General features: G+C 38.5%; 2 protein-coding genes across 2 annotated transcripts in view; both read left to right on the top strand.

Moving 5' to 3' along the window:
• Positions 1–20,649, top strand: part of LOC121148045 (prostaglandin-E(2) 9-reductase-like) — a 296,739-nt gene that overhangs the window by 164,389 nt on the left and 111,701 nt on the right.
• LOC121148055 (prostaglandin-E(2) 9-reductase-like) overlaps positions 1–20,649 on the top strand; it is a 35,416-nt gene that overhangs the window by 7,275 nt on the left and 7,492 nt on the right. The window contains exons 2-3 of one of the 2 annotated variants that reach the window (XM_040968041.1): positions 15,628–15,822; positions 18,161–18,328. In XM_040968041.1, coding sequence (XP_040823975.1) covers positions 15,739–15,822; positions 18,161–18,328 — 252 coding nt within the window. In that variant the 5' untranslated portion in view covers positions 15,628–15,738. Of the gene's footprint in view, positions 1–15,491; positions 15,823–18,160; positions 18,329–20,649 lie in introns of those variants that run through there. The other variant, XM_040968042.1, reaches the window with a different exon arrangement.

The following is a 20,649-nucleotide window of genomic DNA, read 5'->3' as shown; positions in this document are numbered from 1 at the left end:
CCCATAACCGAGGTAGAGATTGAAACAGTCATCAAGGATCTCCCAACGAAAAAAAGCCCAGGCCCAGACGGCTTCACTACAGAATTCTACAAAACATTCCGAACAGAACTAACCCCAATCCTCTACAAGCTCTTCAAAACAATAGAGGAGGAAGCAACCCTCCCAAACTCATTCTATGAAGCCAACATCACCTTAATCCCAAAACCGGACAGAGAACCATCAGAGAAGGAAAACTACAGACCTATCTCTCTGATGAACATTGATGCTAAAATTCTCAACAAAATCCTAGCCAATAGAATTCAAAAAATCATCAGACAGATCATTCATCCGGATCAAGTAGGATTCATCCCTGGAATGCAGGGATGGTTCAACATTCGGAAATCCATAAATGTTATAAACCATATCCAAAAACTGCAAAACAAGAACCACATAATAGTTTCAATAGATGCAGAAAAAGCTTTCGACAAAATCCAACACCTCTTCATGCTAAAAACTCTAGCCAAAGTAGGCATAGATGGGAAAATCCACAACATAATTAAAGCAATTTATGAAAAACCCAACGCCAGTATCATACTGAATGGAGAAAAGCTAGAACCCTTCCCACTGAGATCTGGAACAAGACAAGGGTGCCCGCTATCACCACTGCTATTCAACATAGTCCTAGAGGTACTTGCAGAGGCCATAAGACAAGAAAAAGAAATCAAAGGCATACGTATAGGAAACGAAGAAGTCAAGCTTTCACTATATGCAGATGACATAATCCTATACATAGAAAAACCAGGAGACTCAATACAGAAACTGCTAGAACTTATACGAGAGTTTGGCAGAGTGGCAGGGTACAAAATTAACGAACGAAAATCAACAGCCATAGTGTACGCAAATAACACCAAGATGGAAGAAGATCTAACCAACAGGATACCATTCAAAACAACAGAGAGAAGTATGAAGTATTTGGGAATAAATCTAACCAAAAGCGTAGGAGACCTATTCGAAGAAAACTACAAACTATTTAAAAAGGAAATTGAACAAAACCTCAAAAGATGGAATAACATCCCGTGCTCCTGGATAGGCAAAATCAATATCATTAAAATGTCTATACTACCACAAGCAATATACATTTTCAACGCAATTCCAATCAAATTGCCCAAAACATTCTTCACGGAACTGGATACAATGATTCAAAAGTTCATCTGGAAACACAAAAAACCACGAATAGCTAGAACCATCCTGAAAAATAAGAGGTTAGCAGGGGGAATCACAATCCCGGACCTCTGGACATATTATAGAGCAGTGGCTATCAAAACAGCCTGGTACTGGCACAAAGACAGAAAGGAAGATCAATGGAATAGAAGCACCAAAAGGGAACCCACACAAATACAGCCAATTAATCTTTGACAAAAAGACCAATGATAGCTCAAGCAAGTGGGAAGGCCTCTTTAGTAAATGTTGTTGGGACAACTGGCTGATAGCCTGTAGAAACAAAAGGATAGACCCACATCTATCACCATACACTAAGATCCAATCTACATGGATAAAAGACCTAAATCTACATCCAGAAACCTTCAAACTCTTACAAGAAAATGTAGGAAATACACTGCAAGACCTAGGAGTAGGTTCCGACTTTCTAAGAAGGACACCAAAAGCAATAGCAGTTGAGAACAGAATAAACAAATGGGACCTCATCAAACTAAGAAGCTTCTGTACAGCAAGGGAAACAATCAACAAAGTAAAAAAGCAACCCACAGAGTGGGAGAAGATCTTTGCACACGATATAGGCGATAGGGGGCTAATTTCCAGGATATACAAAGAACTTCAAAACAACCAAAAAACCAAAACAAACAAGCCACTCAAGAAATGGGCACGGGAAATGGGCAAACATTTCACAAAGGAACAAGTCCAAATGGCAAACAAACATATGAAAAAATGTTCCAGCTCCCTAGCAATAAGGGAAATCCAAATTAAAACATCGATGAGGTACCACCTAACACCAGTAAGATTGGCCCACATAAACAAGAACACCAACGACGCTTGCTGGCGAGGATGCGGGGAAAAGGGAACCCTACTCCACTGCTGGTGGAGCTGCAAATTGGTACAGCCTTTATGGAAATCAGTCTGGAGAACACTCAAACAACTCGGAATCTGCATGCCATATGACCCAGCAATAGCACTCCTAGGAATATATCCAAAACACCTGTTTTACGACAAACCAACATGCATCCCTATGTTCATTGCAGCACAATCAGTAATTGCAAAAACATGGAAGCAACCGAAATGCCCATCAGCAGAAGATTGGATAAGAAAGCTTTGGTTCATCTACTCCATGGAATACTACTCAGCTATTAAAAAAAACAAATTGCAGTTCTTTGTGGCTAAATGGGCACAACTGGAAACTATAATGCTAAGGGAAATGAGTGAATCCCAAAAGATTAGATACCACATGTTTGCCTTGATTTAACCTGTAATTTTTTGTTTGGTTGTTTGTTATTTTTTGAACCTGTCATTGATACTGTCTCAACCCAGATGTTTCGAAGAATGGAACTCGCATTATTCTTAACATATTGTTTACCCATTACTATGTCAATTAATTCCATAATGTTGTATATTGATACTGAGGCCTTGTTGGGGCTTTTAACTGACCGGATCTTTACTCTGTTAGACCTATCTTCAGACCATAGAAGGTCTCCCCAAGAGGCCACTGAACTTATCTGGACAATAAGACGCTGAACTTTATGCTAGGCATGTTTTTTCAAGCAATGAATCTCAACTGAACTTGAACTATGGTTATGCAACAAGGTGGAGGAATCCACCATGGGGGGAGGGGTATGGGGAGGGGTGGGGGGAATCCCCAGCGCCTATAAAACTGTACTACATAATACAGTGTAAGCAACAATAAAAAAAAAAAAAAAAAGAATAGAATTTAGGATCAGATATCTTACTAATTGAACTTTTATTGAAAAACGTAAGCTCAAATTCCTAAGATCAATGGAAAAAAACATTTTTTTATTTTCCTTTTAGCCCGGGTGGAAGCCAGCAGCAAGGAAGACTACCTGCTCTCCAGTATGTGTGGCAACAAATTGAGTCTCTGAGCCTCCTAATTATTTTAGCAAGAGGCTGAGTCATGAGTGGAAATGGGACTGAATCCCTGGCGCCCTGACAGAGAATTCAGGCATCGCAAGCTGCTGCTTAACTGCTGAACTATAGAGTCTATCCACCATTATTTTCTTTTTTTTAAGATTTATTTATTTTTATTACAAAGTCAGATATACAGAGAAGAGCAGAGACAGAGAGGAAGATCTTCTGTCCAATGATTCACTCCCCAAGTGAGCACATTGGCTGGTGCTGCGCTGATCCGAAGCCAGGAATCAGGAACCTCTTCCTGGTCTCCCACACGGGTGCAGGGTCCCAAAGCCTTGGGCCATCCTCGACTGCTTTCCCAGGCCACAAGCAGGGAGCTGGATGGGAAGTGGAGTTGTTGGGATTAGAACCGGCACCCATATGGGATCCTAGTGCGTTCAAGGCGAGGACTTTAGCTGCTAGACCACACTGCCGGGCCCAATATTTTCTTCACTAGTGTTCTCTCTGATCAATGGTAACTAGTTCTGCCATTCTTCAGCAACATTGCTGGGACCAACATTATTTTGCATCTGTATTTATGTGTAATCAGTTGCACAATTATTCTTCAACTACTATTCATTTCCACAGGCCATGGAAAAATTTAAAGATGCAAAATTTGTCAAGGGAATTGGCATGTCCAGCTTTAACTGCAGGCAACTGGAGATGATTCTCAACAACCCAGGAATCAAGCTCATCTGCAACAAGTTAATTCCAGCCTTAGTTTTCTGCCTTATGTTCTACAGCCTGATATTTCTTTACACTCATGCCTATTGATTCTACCTTTATGGAACAGCACTTTCGAAGAGCAGTGCCTCTACTCAAAAGAGCAAGAAGGGAGTTCAATGGAATCTGTATAAGGTGAAGTCTCAGTGAAAAATACCTTGGATCTAGGTTTTGTTTAGCAATCCAGGAAGGTAAAGGTGGTTAAGGAAGGTGTCAGGTGCTCATCCGACACCTTGGAGAAAGTGATCTTACCCTGGAGCTGTGAGGGATGAATAGATTGGATGGGTGAAGGCAACAGGGAGGTAACTACATATAGAACAGATGATGATAGATATATGACAGGACAGTAAATAAGGATAGGGTGGGAAATAAGAGAATGTAGATGCTTGAATTTTTTGTCTTGGTATTTGCTTTCAGGTGTCTCGGCCAGGATCATAGACACAAAGTTCAATTGAGATGAAAATCCTTACTTATCAGAGTTGAGAAAGGATACTGTTAATGGAGACATCTGTGGTACAAAAATGAGTATTCAGAAAGGTTTAGAGGAACAACAGCTGACTCCGCCTGATTCCATCAAACTCTAAATCTCTTTCCTGTTTTTTGCCATCAAAAGCATATCTATCTGTGACTACACACTAACTGCTTTTTGAGAATGCAGAATACAACACAAAGATAATCAAATCACAATATGTCAATTTTGTTCATATGCTTTTTACACTCTGTATATTACTTAACACAAGCCAGAGGAAACTTATCTGTCTTTTTGAGGCTGCATTATTTCACTCGCATAACGGTCTCCAAATGTGTTGATTTTGTTTTAAAAAAAGGATTTAATTCATTTCAATTTTATGACTAAATAATATTGCATGTGTGTGGGTATACTTTCCTCTATTAAAATATGAGCTAAAGGACATGTGGGTTGATGCCATATCTTAGTGTTTTGATTTGAGTAGTTACAAATTTGGAGTTACAGATAACTCTTTAATATTATGATTTTATTTCTTTTGTGTAGATTTCCAGAAGTGAAATTTTTGATTGTATACCAAATCTATATTCAGCTTTCTGAGGAAATCTCCAAGCTCACTTCCATAAAGGTTGACAGACTCACATTCCACCAGCAACATATTAGAGTGCTGTCTCCCCTGTGTCCTAATAATCATCTAAGAATTTTTCTTGCATGATAGCTATTCTAATTGGAGTGCGGGAGAACCACATTTTCTTTTTTCTTTGCATTCTCCTAACAGCTAGTTAGGGAGATTTATTTAGTTTGGATAAATTCCCAGGAGAGGGAAGGCAATCTTCCATAGTGGCTGCACTAATTGACATTCCCCAAAACAGTGGATTTGAGTGCCTTTTCTTCTCATCCTTATCAGCATTTTTTGTTATCTAATTTTCAGATGCCAGCCATTCTAATTGGGGTGAGATGAAACCTCATTGTAGTTTTAATTTGCATTTCTCTGAGAGTGAATGTTTGCAGCATTTTTTCACATCTATGCCAATCTTTCAAATTTCATCCTTCAAAATGTTGCTCATGTCCTTTGTCCATTTCCTAACTGTTTTGTTGTTGTTAATTTCTTGAATTTGTAACAGATCTTGGATAGCAATCCTGTATCAGTTTAACACATTGCAAATATGTTCTCCCATTCTGCTGGCTGTCCACTTTGTTGCAGTGCAAAAGCTTCTTAGTTTGATGTAATCAGTTTATTTATTTCTATTTTCATTGTCTGGGCTTTTGGAAAGCCCAGAGTATACTATGTGAGTATACTGTGCAATATTCTATATAAGGTATAAATATTTATATAAATGCATGCTCTCTTTTTGGTTTAAAAAAACATTCCAAATCATCTCCAATAGATTTTTTAAATATATTTTAGCTAAGTATTTGTATTTCAATTAAATTTTAGAATATTTAATATGCCTATGGATTTATCTATAAAGTTATTGTCCACTGCAATGGTTATATTCATGTAATTAGAACATTTGAGTTGAATGAGTGATGGAAGTTTAATTTTATTGTTCTGCATGAGTATATCTAAATTTGCTGATGGTGCTTCTGGAAAAGACTATCCTTTTTCAGTGCATGATCTTAGCATGTTACTGAATTGTGTTGGCAGAAGATGCACAGATATATTTGTAGACTATATAGTGAGTCTCTACCTTCTTATACATAGTTTAGTTTTTCGTGTCTTTTTCTATCAGTTTGAAGAACTTTTTAAAGCATATTTTCTAGGACAGGTGTGGTTGTGATAAATTCTCTACTCTTGGGGGAGTTAGGTTTATCACTTCCTCATACTTAGATTATAACTTTGCTGTATGCAAAATACTTGGTTGACACTATTTTTCCCCTAAGAATGTGAATTATATTCTATTGTGGGTAGAGTTGGCTGAACTGAGTCAACTTGGCAAGTTCCGATAGCTAGATAGCTGCATCTTTCTGGATGAAAGGAATCTGCTTATTTTCTCTGAGCTTGTTGCCATTCTGCTTTTTCAGCACTAGATGGTGCCCTACAGTTGTGACTTATTTCAAGGCTACTGTTGCATTGGTACTTCCATTAACAAAATAAAGCATCTAAAATGATAAATAAATCATAAATAGAGCATCTGAAAAGAACGACCCATTGCTAAAATGATAGGGCCAAATTACCACCTATTCATATTAACCCTGAATGTAAATGAATTAAACTCATCAATGAAGTGTCCATTAGTGGACTGGCTCAAAAAATAAAACCCACCTATCAGTTGCCTACGGGAGACACATCTCACCTACAAAAATCAGCAGGAACTATATCTCATGGATTTGGGTGTTTCTATTTTTTATTTTCATTTCTTCAAAACAGCTTTTTTCTTATTAAATTCTTCACTGACTTATAGCTCATTTAGTAGCATTTTTTTTTCTTCAAGAAGATTCTTAATTTTCTTTTTCATCTCCTCAGCGACACATTAATCACTCAATACAAATTTATTTAACTTCATGGCATTGTAAATTTTAATTTTTCTACCCGTTGTTGACTTTGTATTGTGGCTTTTGATTTAAGGGGTATATATTAACTGTGTAATGGAGACTATCATATCCAGATGTGAAGATACAAAGCAGTATGCATCTCTACTTCCAGACAAAGATGGACTTACAATGAAACTGTTGAATATATTTTGACAATAGGATGCTCGATTTTCTGCCATAGTACATGCTCGCAATGATGGACTTATGATTTTAAGGAACTGTACTACTATGATAAAATAGGGGAAATCAGTGTGTCACGGAAAGGGTTTTGTTGAGGGTGTAAAGGAAATCCCAGGGCCCATGGAACTGTATCATATAATAATAATAATAATAATAATAATAATAATAAGGAACATAGAAAAAATGAGTAAAATGATAAATAACTCATGGATGGAGCATCTGAAAGTCTGTATGTACTATGCCTCGGTCATGTTGACTGACTCTGAGATCAGGCATCCTGGGATTCTTCTGAAGCCTCTAGGTGTCAGTGCTCAGACCCAGTCAGCCCCTGGTGATTCAGGCAGGACCAAGTCTGTTCCACTGAGACACGAGTCTTCGGTCTTTGCATAATTCTGCAGCACAGCTGTATTCCTTCTGTGTGATCACTCTCCTGAAGAGCAAGGCCTTCAGGCTTTGCCTGGTGCCAGGTCTCCTTGTGGCTCTAGTAATACTGTGTCAACTTTTTATCAGGTGACAGGTATTTATCTAGGTTGACTCACTATTGTTCTATGTTTGAATTGACCTGCAGTAAGGATGGGAGGGATGGTATCTTTTTAATATTGACATTGATATCACTTGCTTTGAAAATATTTCCAGTTTGGGGACACTTGAGTCATTGTTTAAATATATTTTTAGTCTTCTGAGAAGTTTCCACAGGTTCTCATTATGATTATATGCAGTTTGAATTCCCAGGAGCAATGAATTAAACTTTTTCCACAACCTTACCAGCAGTTTTGATTTTCAGATAATATCCATTTCCTCATTGCTATTTTTGTTTGCATTTTCCTTGTAACTAGTGATTCTAGTATATTTTTCCTGTGTCTGTTGGACATTTGCATTTTTTCCTATGAAGAATGTCTATTCATATTTCTTACCTATTTTTTATTTAGGCTCTGTTTTTTTTATTGAATTTATTTAGTTCTTTATATATTCTGGATTTTAGTCCTTCATCTGATACATACATTATGAACACTTTCTCCCATTCATCAGTTTTCCCTTCTTGTTATTCATTGTTTTACTTACATTGCAGAAGCTTCTTAGCTTGCTCTACTCTAGTAATTTGATGGTTTCAGATTTCAGGTTTAGATCCCTGTTCTATTATGAGTTGAATTTTGCACAGGAAGTAAGAAAGATTTTGTGTTCTTCATGCAAAGATTGAAATTTCTGTACATCATTTGTTTATATGTGAAAAGTTTTAATTCCCTCCCCCTTTAATTGTACATTTGATAATAACTCAAAAAGTTGTACCTATTTTAAGAAAGATGGGCTGTTGGGCCCGGCGCGGTAGCCTAGTGGTTAAGGCCCTCGCCTTGCACGCCCGGGATCCCATATGGGCGCCGGTTCTATCCCTGCAGCCCCGCTTCCCTTCCAGCTCCCTGCCTGTGGCCCGGGAGAGCAGTCGAGGACGGCCCGAAGCTTTGGGACCCTGCACCCGCGTGGGAGACCTGGAAGAGACTCGTGGCTTCGGATCGGCATAGTATTGGCCGTTGTGCTCACTTAGGGAGTGAATCATGGGACGGAAGATCTTCCTCTCTGTCTCTCCTCTCTGTATATCCGCCTTTCCAATAAAAAAACCATAATAATAAAAATAAATCTTTTAAAAAAAAGAAAGAAAGATGGGCTGTAAAAAGTCAATAGAAATATTTAATATGTGGAGAAGAAAATGTGAAGTAGTGAGCAAAACTGACATTTTGGTATTTGAACAGTGTTGCTAGCCCTTGTCTATACTCCCAAGAACTAAAGATTTTCTATGCACCAATGATTTAATTCTTCATTTGAGGAAGAGTTAAACATGTGATTGCAAAGGAAATGGAAAGTATATTGTTGGAAGCTCAGGATTGTAGCTGCACACATTGCATGGCTGTGGAAGGTGGAAATTGACTGGGCTTCCCAGCTGCGTGCTCCTGGGACCTGGGGGTGTAGGCTTACAGTGGTTCTGGGGGATGGCACAGGTGATGTGAGTAGAGACCTGAGGGTTCACGTCCAGGTGAGGAGTGACTTCTGAGGAACTTCCAAGGACAACACAACTGTACTTGTAGGGCTAGATCATGGAATCCACCAATCAGAGTTGAAACAAGGAATGGATAATGTGTGGCTGATCTTGACACTAACCAGCATGTAAGTGAATCAGATCTGGGGTTAGAACCTGTGGGGGGGCATATTTGGGCTCACTCATGTGAAATAGCAATCTGTGTTGGCACATGCAAGATTTGTGGCTGGAAATAGGCCTGGTCGGGGAGCTAGGGAGAACCTCCTAACATGGTTGAGCCAAGAGCTGGAGTGGGGGCAATGAGGTGGGCTGGAAACAGTTGTTGTCTCTCCAATCAAGGGTGTGTACTGGATCTGGGCTAGACTCCACTATCCAGTGGCACTCACGAAAGCCAGGGTGGATGTAGAATGGGCTGGACTAGGTGTTGGCTCCCACTGATCTATGAGAGCTCTGCCTGAGCATGGACCAGGTGTGACTGAGCTGAAACACCCAATTGTAAGAGCCAAATTTAGTATGGGCAGGCTGGTTGGGCAAGGCCACTGTTCCTACTGGAACAAGATGTGGACAAAGTCCACCTGGGCCAAGGACCCATCAGTGTGCAGAAGATCTGCCACTGGGAGGTGACCTGATAGAGGAGCTTGGGGAACTCCTTTGTCAGGATGCAGTTTCTGAAAGCGAGTGCAATAACCAATGCAAGGAGCAGCCCAAACTAGGGCAGGTTATACTATCTGCTGGCACACATGTGGATCAGGCATGGGGGTGTTCCAGGCTGGGCCAGTTTATAACATCCACAAGCAGATCTCAGAACTAGAATGGCACACAGGAAGTACCTAGATGCACTGTAATACCAGCAAGTTCATACTGGGGCTGGGACAGTGGGCTGGCTGGACTGGGCTAGGCTGTACTGAACAGCAGAGGCTGGAACTGGGAGCAGGCTGGATTGAACCATGCTAAAGCACCTGCTGTTAGATGGCCGAGGTGACATAACCATGCCAGTCTGTGGATGGTGGGTGCCAGGTCTGTGAACCCCATGGGAGGAGAGTTCAGTGGGACCTGAGTTGTCTGGCCCTGGTCCGTGGGCCTGCCTGCACAATGGGTCAACATGCCTCATGAACCCCAGGAGTGGGTGGACGTTGGGTCCCTTGTCATCTGACCTGTGTCATTGGGCCCGCATGCATGGACCTCTGTGTCAGCCAATGGAATTGGAAAGGTTTCCTCATCTGTGGATCAACAATGTTGCCAGGTTTTCAGAACTGTAACAACCACCTGTGCAGAATCCTTAGAGCATGCAACAATTTGGGGCTCTGGGTTGATATTGGGTACCCATTCCCCATCCTTGGGTACTGGGGCAGGTGGGAGGTTGGGTATGGTTCTCCTCTTTCTGGACCATCCTCCCAGAAACAAGGAGAAGAAATAGAAAATCTGGAGACAAAGATCATACCCACTTTTCCCAACACTGTATCCTTCCCAACCTGATCACCTATGCAATCATCATCTAAAACAATTTGGGAACAAAAAGAATATCACTGTTAAAATTAAAAAAGAAATAAGAAAAGAAGGAAAAATATAAGAGAGGGAGGGGAAAATTAGTGTTGGGGAAGGAATCATTACACTCTTAAGATTATATATATAGGCCTGGCGGTGTGGCCTAGTGGCTAAAAGTCCTTGCTTTGAACATGCTGGGATCCCATATGGGCCCCACTTCTAATCCCGGCAGTTCCACTTCCCATCCAGCTCCCTGCTTGTGGCTTGGGAAAGCAGTCAAGGATGACCCAAAGCTTTGGGACCCTGCACCCGCTTGGGAGACCTGAAAGAGGTTCCTGGTTCCTGGCTTCAGATTGGCTTGGCGCAGCACTGGCCGTTGCACTCACTTGGGGAGTGAATCATTGAATGGAAGATCATCCTCTCTGTCTCTGCTCCTTTGTGTATATCTGACTTTCCAATAAAAATAAATCTTGAAAAAAAGATTATATATATGAAACACCAAAAATAGTTACTAAAGGAGTTATAGAGAAAAACAAGACATAAAAGAGGGGCAGGTAGGGGAAGAAGGAGGCTGGAGTAGGAAACGAGACAAGTATGGTTATCTTCTTAGTATTGCATCCAATAAATATGCAAAATATATTTGTATTAAAAATTTAGAAGTCAAACATTATGATTTTCCAAACTATAGTTATCTCAAAGTAGAATATGAAGCCTTCAAGGTAGATTTTAAACCCCCAAAATGAGAATCTAGTTTTTAATAAATGTATAATGAAAGAAAATGTATAGCCAAATGATGATACCTGTTGTCCTTTTGTGCTCACAGGCCAAAGGATCCCTGCGAAAACATACCAATTTAACAGTAACATGGATTCTTGCTCCCTGTGAGTTGTTTTAATTTATGACAAAAATGCCCTATGAATTAAATAGATTAGAGGGTTAAAGTTTCATCTTTTCAACTTGGTAAATATGCTATAATTTCGAACATTTTGTTTGGGTGGAGGGAAATTAAGAATAGAGCGCAGACACAATGAAAAGGATACAGAAAGCCAGGCAGTGAATGATTTCTACTTCCTGTAGATGTGTTTGAGCGTTCATTGTTTGCATTTTATGTTTTTAGTAGTTATAGAAACATGCAAGACATACAGGAAATCTTTTGACTTTCAACTCTTTCTTATCAATTTACCTTTATCTTAAAATGGTATTTTTCTTAAGAATTGTAAATGGGAAGCTAATACAATTAGATAAAATTCTAACTATCTTTTATATGACATTATCTCCATTTCATAATCTTGTAATTTATGCTGTGTCATTGGCTAAATATTAAAGAATTAAGCAACCAACCATATCAGATTGCTAACAGTAACCTATGCCACATGAATATTCTTTCACTGTTGAACAGTTTGTGGACATGTCCTTGTTGAATATCAGGAAAAAAAAAACCTGTTTTCTTGTAGATTTTGGTGTAAGATTACACTGGATATTGTTGTGCAGTACTGAAAAATGCAGCTAAGTAACAGGGATATGTTTGAAAGTAAGAACATTTTCACATTCTGAAATTGACCTTAATCATTTGTGGAGTCTGTTTGCTGAAGAGGCTACTATTTTTCCTGCTATTATACCAATTTGAACCCGCCAACTTTGTATTAATCATTGTAACTGGACTTAAATGATAGTTCTCTGTGGCTTCTTTTTGCATTTTCCTGAAGGGTGTTGATAACATGCATTTTTTTTTTCATGTGTCTGTTGGAAACTTCTGTCATCATTTAAAACATGCCTATTTGCAACTTTGCCCATTTTTAAAATGTACTGATTGCTCTTGGTTTTTGTGGAGTTTTGTGTTTTCCTGAATTATCCTATGTACTGATTTTTCATCAGGCTCATAGTTCATAAATATTTTACATAAACCTAGTTGCTTTTTCATTTTGTTGATTGGTTCCCTTTCTGTGCAACTTTTTAATGTCATCTCATGCGTCTCTTTTCTTGTCTGTGCCTCCAAATCTTACTCAATACTACTTTGCTTACACTAATGACTAGCACTACTGTTTCCTCAAGGAACTTGATGGATTGTAGCCTTAACTCCATAATCTTTATAATGAATAAGGAAGGGATCGAATTTTAAACTAAAGCATGTTGAAATACATTTTATCAACATCATTGGTTGAGGAGATTATCCGTTTCCAGGGAATAATTTTAGTTTGTTTAACTCATTTAGCAAGAATCCAGAATGATGTATGAGATACGTGTGATAAAGCACTTCCGGATACTGTAAGAGGAATTAGACTTCCAAGCCTGCTAAAACCAATTGTGTTTCTGTTCAATAGTTTCTGGAGTTTCGATTCCTTTTCCTTGGCCTACAAGTCTAATGATTTTGCAAAACTGGGTGTCTTGTTTTCAATATGTATGCCTTTACAATGTCACATATTGTTGAATTGGCACCAGAATTATTTTATATTGACCTTTTTTGATCTCTCTAAATAGTTTGTCCTCAAGTTTCTTTGTCTGTTGTTACTATGGCTACTCCATTCATTTTTTTTTCTTTTTAATTTCAACTAGCATGGGGTATTTTTTTTATCTTTTCCATCCCTTCAGACTGTGAGAAAATGTGCCTGTGGTCAACATCATATAATCGGATCTTGTTTTTGCAATTGTTCTTGCTAATCCATTCATTGGCATTGGCATGATCATGAGAAATACTTTGAATTTTGGGCTATTTAAAAAAATCTTTGCTAAAACTTCATTTATGAATCAGAGCTGTGTTTTACATTTTTTTAAGGTTTATTTATTGTAATTGGACAGTCAGATATACAAAGAAGAGGAGAGACAGAGAGGAACATCTTCCATTCAATGATTCACTCCCCAATCAGCCACAATAGCCAGAGCTGAGCTGATCCAAAGCCAGGAGCCAGCAGCTTCTTCCAGGTCTCCCATGGAGGTGCAGGATCCCAAGGCTTTGGGCCGTCCTCAACTGTTTTCCCAGGCCACAAGCAGGGAGCTAGATGGGAAGCCAGGGTTCCAGGAGTAGAACCAGCACCCATCTGGGATCTCTGCACGTATAAGGTGAGGACTTTAGGTGCTGAGCTACCACACAGGGCCATGTTGTGTATTCCTGATGAAGAGCAGATTTTTTTTCCCCTTTAGAATCTGGACTATATCTTTCCATTGTTTGGGCCTGTATAGTTTCTGGTGTCATTCTCATATAAATCCCTTTAAAACTGTATCTGGCTTTTCTTTCTTATATTTGTTATTATATGTATTCTACATTTTAATTGTAAATTTTTGACTATAACACTTCATGTTGTAGATTAGGTCTTTGGAGGATCCTATGTCATTTACATTTTTTTTGTCCATGTTTTCAACCAAATTGGGGAAATTTTGTGCTGTTATTTTGTTGACTAGATTCTGTAAGCCTTTGCTTTTTCATGTTCTTTCAAATACTCCTAAATTTTGTATATTTGATAATTTGATTGTATCCTGCAAATTCTGAATACTTTTTAATTCTCTCTTCTTTTTTATTTTTTTGTTATTGTTGTCTAACATACATTAAAATATCTATCTCCTAGAGCAGATTCTTTTTTTCTTCTGTTTTTCATTTGGTGTATTGGGTATACTATTTATTTATATTTGTTTGGTTCTTTTTTAATATACTCATCCCTGTTGAATTATCACTTATGTTAGTTATTTCACAGTTTCATTTAACATATTTCCGGTTTCCTTTTTAACAGTGTTATAATCATTCTCTAATTCGTTTTTAAAGATCTCCTTAATATCTCTTTCTTCACAATCCAATATTAACACATTGATTTTTTTCCTTTTGGGGAGTCTTATCACTTTACTTATTTATATTTCTTGTGTTTCTACATTGATTTTTCACAGCTATAATAACATTTGGTTCTTTCACTTCTGCAGGATGGTTGTTGTGGAATGAATATTGTATTCTTGGAGATGAACCTCTGAGTTTGTTTGAATAAAGTGCTTTATCTCTAGTTCTGTCCTTACAGCTTGATTTGTAACAGTTGATGGTAGCTTGAGTAGGAATCTGTGCTCTGCTTTATGTCATCACTGAGATTCTGGTCGTACAAGTATCTGGCTCACTTTTGTGAAACTGTTGGTATGATGAACTCTTAGGTGTTAGCATCAAAGCATGCTGATGTTGAATGTGCCTGGCTTATAAATTCCAAGCCAGTATCCTGTCAGGTATGGTAACTATGAGATCAGTACTGAAAGTAGGACTGGGTAGATTTAGGGACTCCTAATTAGTATTGAGCTCCAAATACTCAAGATCTGCAGTAATGTTTCATCCAGAAATACTATTCAAGACAGTGACTCGAATATGTGAGAATATATTTTGCTCTGTAACAAGAGAACTAGCTGTTTTAAGGTTTTGTTTGTTGATTAAATTGGGTACAAAGTGGCCAACTGGGAGTCTCAGAATCACGTGCTGATTGGGGTCAAGGAGCACAGGCTAAAGTTCTTGGTTGAAGCAAGAGTCCAGAGTAATGTATGAGATAGATATGGTGAAGCACTTCTGGCTACTCTAAGAGGAGTTAGATTTCCCAAGTCTGATAAAATATTATATCAGGTCTGGAGCAAAGTCATTCTCCATGAACCACCATTTCACTATCACAAGTTTGCATGTACTGCAAATATTGGCAAATAGGATATTACTGAAACCCCGAGAAGCCAGACATTTCAGTGAGAAGGAAAATTAGCCTTTCTTGGGGAAAGCCACGATTCCTCACCAGGTTATCAAGTTACCAGGAAAGTCACCATTTGGTCCTCACCAGGTTGCCAGAAAAATATCACTTTCAATTGGACAGCACAGAAATTATACAGCTATTTCCTAAGTGTTAAAAGGCCATCAACAGGGATGGCCTTTGTAGGTTCTAGCCCAGAAGGACATCCAACATAGAAACCCTTGCAAAGGGAAAAATCTATTGTGACTTTTTTTATAATCCATACTTAAAGGTCTCGTTCATATAAAGCAGTGGACTCTCGCTTCAAGTCTTTCCGTACATGTGGAATAGCACTTTAACTTTATGCCTCCCATATGACATCAACCTTCAGATAAGCACTTGGAACTTTGGCTTCCACAAAGCTCCTAAGAAGGCAGAAGATATAAACAGAAGGTGTTTGAGCAGGCTACAGATCTGAGAAGGCAGAATTAATAAACAAAAGGCATTTGGCCAGGCCACAGATTTCAAAGGCAATGGATCTGAAACACCAGCGTGTGGCATTAAATGATGGTCATTCCATTCCTGTGCTGGGATTTGGCACCTTTGCTTCTTCAGAGGTAAGCCTGGTTACTTTATGCTTGAGTAGACAAAAGAGGATAAATTTAGGGAGGGTGGCAAGTCTGAGAGGCGGAGTCACTCAGCTGCTGCAGGACTTCCAGGTTTTGCTTTGTTCTCCATGTCGCCAGGCTAGTGTTTCCCAAGGCCTCTGAATAAGTCACATTTTGCTTTCCCTGACAGTCTGATTCTGTGGTCCCCAGCTGTTAATGAAGTCAATAGTCCGCGAGACTGTTATTTTGCTCAACTTACCTGATTTAATTGTGATTGGAGTCACTTCTCTGCTTTTTATTCTTTTTTACTGTAATTCAAGAAATATTTTCTTCTATAATAATTAACTATGTCAATATCTTTTTGTTTGTTTCTAGAGGGGAATCATGTAGATTATAAAGAGGGGTGTGTTATTCTGTTGTTGATAAAATAGTAATACTAGGCCTGGCGTGACAGCATAGTGGTTAAAGTCCTTGTCTTGCATGTACTGGGATCCCATATGGGCATCGCTTCTAATCCCGGCAGCTGTGCTTCCCATCCAGCTCCCTGCTTGTGACCTGGGAAAGCAGTCGAGGACAGCCAAAAGCCTTGGGACACTAAATCCGCGGAACCCTAAACCCGCATGACAGACCTGGAGGAAGTTCCTGGCTCCTGGCTTCAGATGGGCATAGAACCAGCCTTTGTGGCCACTTGGGGAGTGAATCATCAGGCCGAAGATCTTCTTCTCTGTCTCTCCTCCTCTCTGTGTATCTGACTTTCCAACAAATCTTAAAAAAATAGTAATATCACAGAACATGTCCCAGATAGACTTTTCCGTGTGTTATTCTGACTTCTAGGAAGCATGCTTGAAGGATAATGCAACATCATGTTAGAGAAAATGAGGACCTAATCAGAGAAAAATTAAATTGCCAATTCATGGAAGATGTGTTTTTTATTCCTATGAAATAAAAGTGAATATGATGGCGGGGATTTGCACACTGATATTGTTTTGTCATTACATGATTATCTGACACATGACTATCTACCACAAATTAGAAATTCTGTTTTCTTTTGACATGGGACTGTTTGCATCAAATTTGAATTTATATTCTAGTCTAGTGTAATATGTATGTAAATCACTGCAGTGTGTTCTGAAGACATGGTTGGCTTTGCTACTTTCCAGAAGTTGCATGAAGGAGAGAAGAATCAAGCACACCAGAGAAAGGCTCGACTGCTACATTTACGAGTTCTTAGTGTTAGGAGAGGGAAGAAGTATGTGGTGTCCAGTGCATTGCTGTTTCATTCAATAAAGCCAACCTATAGAATTACACAAATAAATTAAAAGAGTTTGTATTGAGGTTCTGTTTGTCCTTTAAACAAGGGTTTCAAATCTTTGTTCAGTTTTTGAGAAGTGTGTGGTTTTAAAATTTACTGATTTATATTTTGTCTAATAGAAATGACTTGGTCTTCAGAGTTGATAATGATGTAACTCTATATTATACAGGTAGCTTCTCATGTGGAAAGTCGTATCCCATGAGCATGCATGCTTACTGCTCTCATTTTGTTAGTTTATTTAGGGGAGGAAGGAAGGTAGGAGGGCTACAGACAGAATGGCTCTGAAGAAAAATAATTAGTGAAATATCCTCTGTACATTCACAGGCTTATTTCAATCTTGTTACAATTAATGTAAGGAAACTTTTGTTCCTTTACACTTCATAATTTACCAAGAAGGTGACTTCAGCTAAAATGCCTGTTCAGAGAGAGTAGTGTGTGTATATTTGCTTTTCTTTGATGAATTGGATATTTGTGAGGGTTAGCAGAGGATAGCTCAGTGAGAAAACCTGAATGGAAATCTTGCAGTGGAAAGTCTAGATAAACAGCTTTCATGAAAGATAGTTTCTTAAATGCCATCAAATTCAATTCTGACAGGATTGAATGTGTTCTTTTTATTATAACTCTCTGTTAGAACTCTCTGTTAGAACACTCACCAAGGTTTCTGCTGTATTTGTTCTATATTTTATTCCATTTAATTTCCCCTTGTGTGAAGTTTCACTGGTAAGCACATTTTGCAAATAACAATCATGACATTCACCTATTAGTATGTCCTGTAAATCATCCTATCAGCTCAATAAACCTGGCATTATTCCTGCATTTATTTGACAACAGTGATGGCTTCATGTGAAGAAATTCCTGGTCTACCTACCTTTTGCTATTAGGGAAGATATACGCAAGTTGTGATAAATTGATCACACTAAAATGAGAATCATTCAAGTAAATGAGAAATATATGATTCCTGTGAAGGTCACTATGATGCCCTATCAAAGTCTCATCATATGGACCCACAAACACTACTTTTGTCTACTTCTCCAGAATCCTAAGAGTGAGGCTGTGGACGCCATCAGAAAAGCTATAGATGCTGGATTTCGCCATATTGATGCTGCTTATGCCTACCAAAATGAGGAAGAAGTTGGCCAGGCCATCCGTAGCAAGATTGCAGATGGCACTGTGAAAAGAGAAGACATATTCTACACTTCTAAGGTATGATGATTGATGTGTGGTGTGTTAATTAAGGAGATAGGATAAGTAGAATGATAATCGTATAATTTTGTCAAATGTTTTGGAGAAATTATTTTTCCACAGTTTAATCATGTAATCACGTATTTTCTTTGTATTACTTTCTAAATTTATTTTTGAAGAAATAAAAATTCGGGCATGACACAGGAGCCTAGTGCTCAAAGTCCTCCCCTTGAAAGCTCTAGCATCCCATACAGGCTCTGATTCGTGTCCCAGCAGCCGCACTTCCCATCCAGCTCCCTGCTTGTGGCCTGGGAAAGCGGTCAAGGATGGCCCAAAGCCTGTGTACCCTGTACCTGCACAGGAGATCTGGAAGAAGCTCCTAACTCCTAACTTTGGATCTGATGAAGCTCCGACTGTTATAGCCACTTAGGGAGTGAATCAGTAGACAGAAGAGCTTTCTCTTTCTCTCTCCTTCTCTTTGTATATCTGACTTTCCAATTAAAAAGAATAAATCTTTAAAAACAAGTAAGTAAACATTTTAATATGTTTCTATTTTAACTTTATATTGCAGATATTTGCATATGCATATACTCCATTTTTGTTTGGGAACCAGGATATTTATAATACAAATGAGAGGATATGTGACAATGATCATAGAGTGAGGAAATAAGGGTACCATTATCTAACTGTGGAGACATTTGTGTTGTTGCTTTTACTGATGATAGCCAATCTACCTGGAGTGAGATAATACTTCACTGTGGTTTTTATTTTTCTGTTTGTATATGCCAGTGAACCTGAGCGTTTCTAAATACATCTCTTGGGCATTTTTATGTTTTTTACAAGATAAGTATTCATGTTATTTGCTATGTTATCCATTGTTGTTTTCCAGTTCATTGCTTTTCTAATATTGGTGCTGAAATATGACCACCAATGAGCCAATAGCCACTTGTGAAAAAAAGAAGTAGCCTTTATTTGAGGCAGATGTTGTCAGACTGGGTCACCCCAAAAGAGTGAGCATTGAATTTCCCTTGTCACAAGTGTTTAGTGACATGGGGAACGAGTGAGCAGGGAGATAAATAAGCAATGATTCAGCTGTTAACCTTGCACTTTCAAATCAACAGGGTGCGGCTGCCGGTTCACATTATATGTTAGCATCTGGTCTTGCTGGCTTTGCCCATTTTAACCCAGAAATTGTTGACTCATGTGTCTCAAGCTCATCTCCCCAGGTTGGCTGTGTAGGTCCTCCCCTAGCTTATGTGTGAGCCTGTTTTTCTGTGGGACCTACATAGAGGACTGCTTTTATCCTTCAGTATGTTTTGGGTAGTCAGATGCATAATTTCAAAACAGTTTATCTCATTCTGCTCATTCATTTTGTAATTGGTTCTTTCTTGTGTGAGGGTTCTCAGCTTGATAAAACTTCACTTGTTTATTTCTTTATTTATTTTCATTTTACTCTCTGAGCTTCAGGAGTCTTACCCAAAAATTTATGGCCCAAGTCAATGTCTCGCGATGTTCTGTACTAGTTTGTTAGGTCCCAGTTTTAGTTTACATACTTGATCCAATGTGAATTAATTTTGATATAGTTTGTAATAGTATAGGGATGTTTCAAGCTTATGATGAGGAAAAAAAAATTTTTTTCTAGGAGTGGTAGAGATATTTCTTGATCCATGGAATATTTTTAGCAAGTTTTCATTTAATTAATTGGTATAAATTTGTGGATTTGCTTTTTATTTCTGTTTTCTATTGTATTGTTCTGTATTTCTGTTTTTCTTCTATTATGATGTTGTTCTAGTTGTATTGTTTCTTTGCATGAAAATTGCCTTATATCAGAGAGAATGAATGATATGTATTTTGGGGATTGGCTTATTTAACTGGACCATTTTGTTGCCAACCATAGAATTTTATCTTTTAATGGCTGAACAGCACATCGTGAAGTAGGTGTATTCATTTTACTTTCAATAAACATCTAGTTTATTGTCATGTTTTCACTATTGCTGATCGCGTTGTTATAAGAGTATAGGTCACTTTCTCATATACAGATTCACTTTCTTTGGAAGGGTTCCAGAGTGGGATAGCTGGGTCCTATAGTAGATCAATTTTCATAGAGGTTGTGCTAACTTACACTCTCACCCATAGTGAAGGAAGGCACCTAGTACCCCACACCAAGGCCAGCAGATGTTGATGGCCTAAATGTAGGCAAACTTCACTGGAATTAGGTGGAACTTCAACGTACTTTTCATCTATATTTCCCTGACAGGGAGTCTGAGAATTTTTTTATATATCTGTTAGGCATTTGAATCTCTTCTTTTGAAAATATCTGTTTATTTCCTTCACCCATTTTT

This window comes from Ochotona curzoniae, unplaced genomic scaffold (genome assembly GCF_017591425.1).
Source record: "Ochotona curzoniae isolate NIBS_2020 unplaced genomic scaffold, NIBS_Ocur_1.0 scaffold_4683, whole genome shotgun sequence".
NCBI lineage: Eukaryota > Metazoa > Chordata > Mammalia > Lagomorpha > Ochotonidae > Ochotona > Ochotona curzoniae.
The sequence above is the reverse complement of the archived record's forward strand: the minus strand, read 5'-3'. Positions and strand labels throughout refer to the sequence as shown.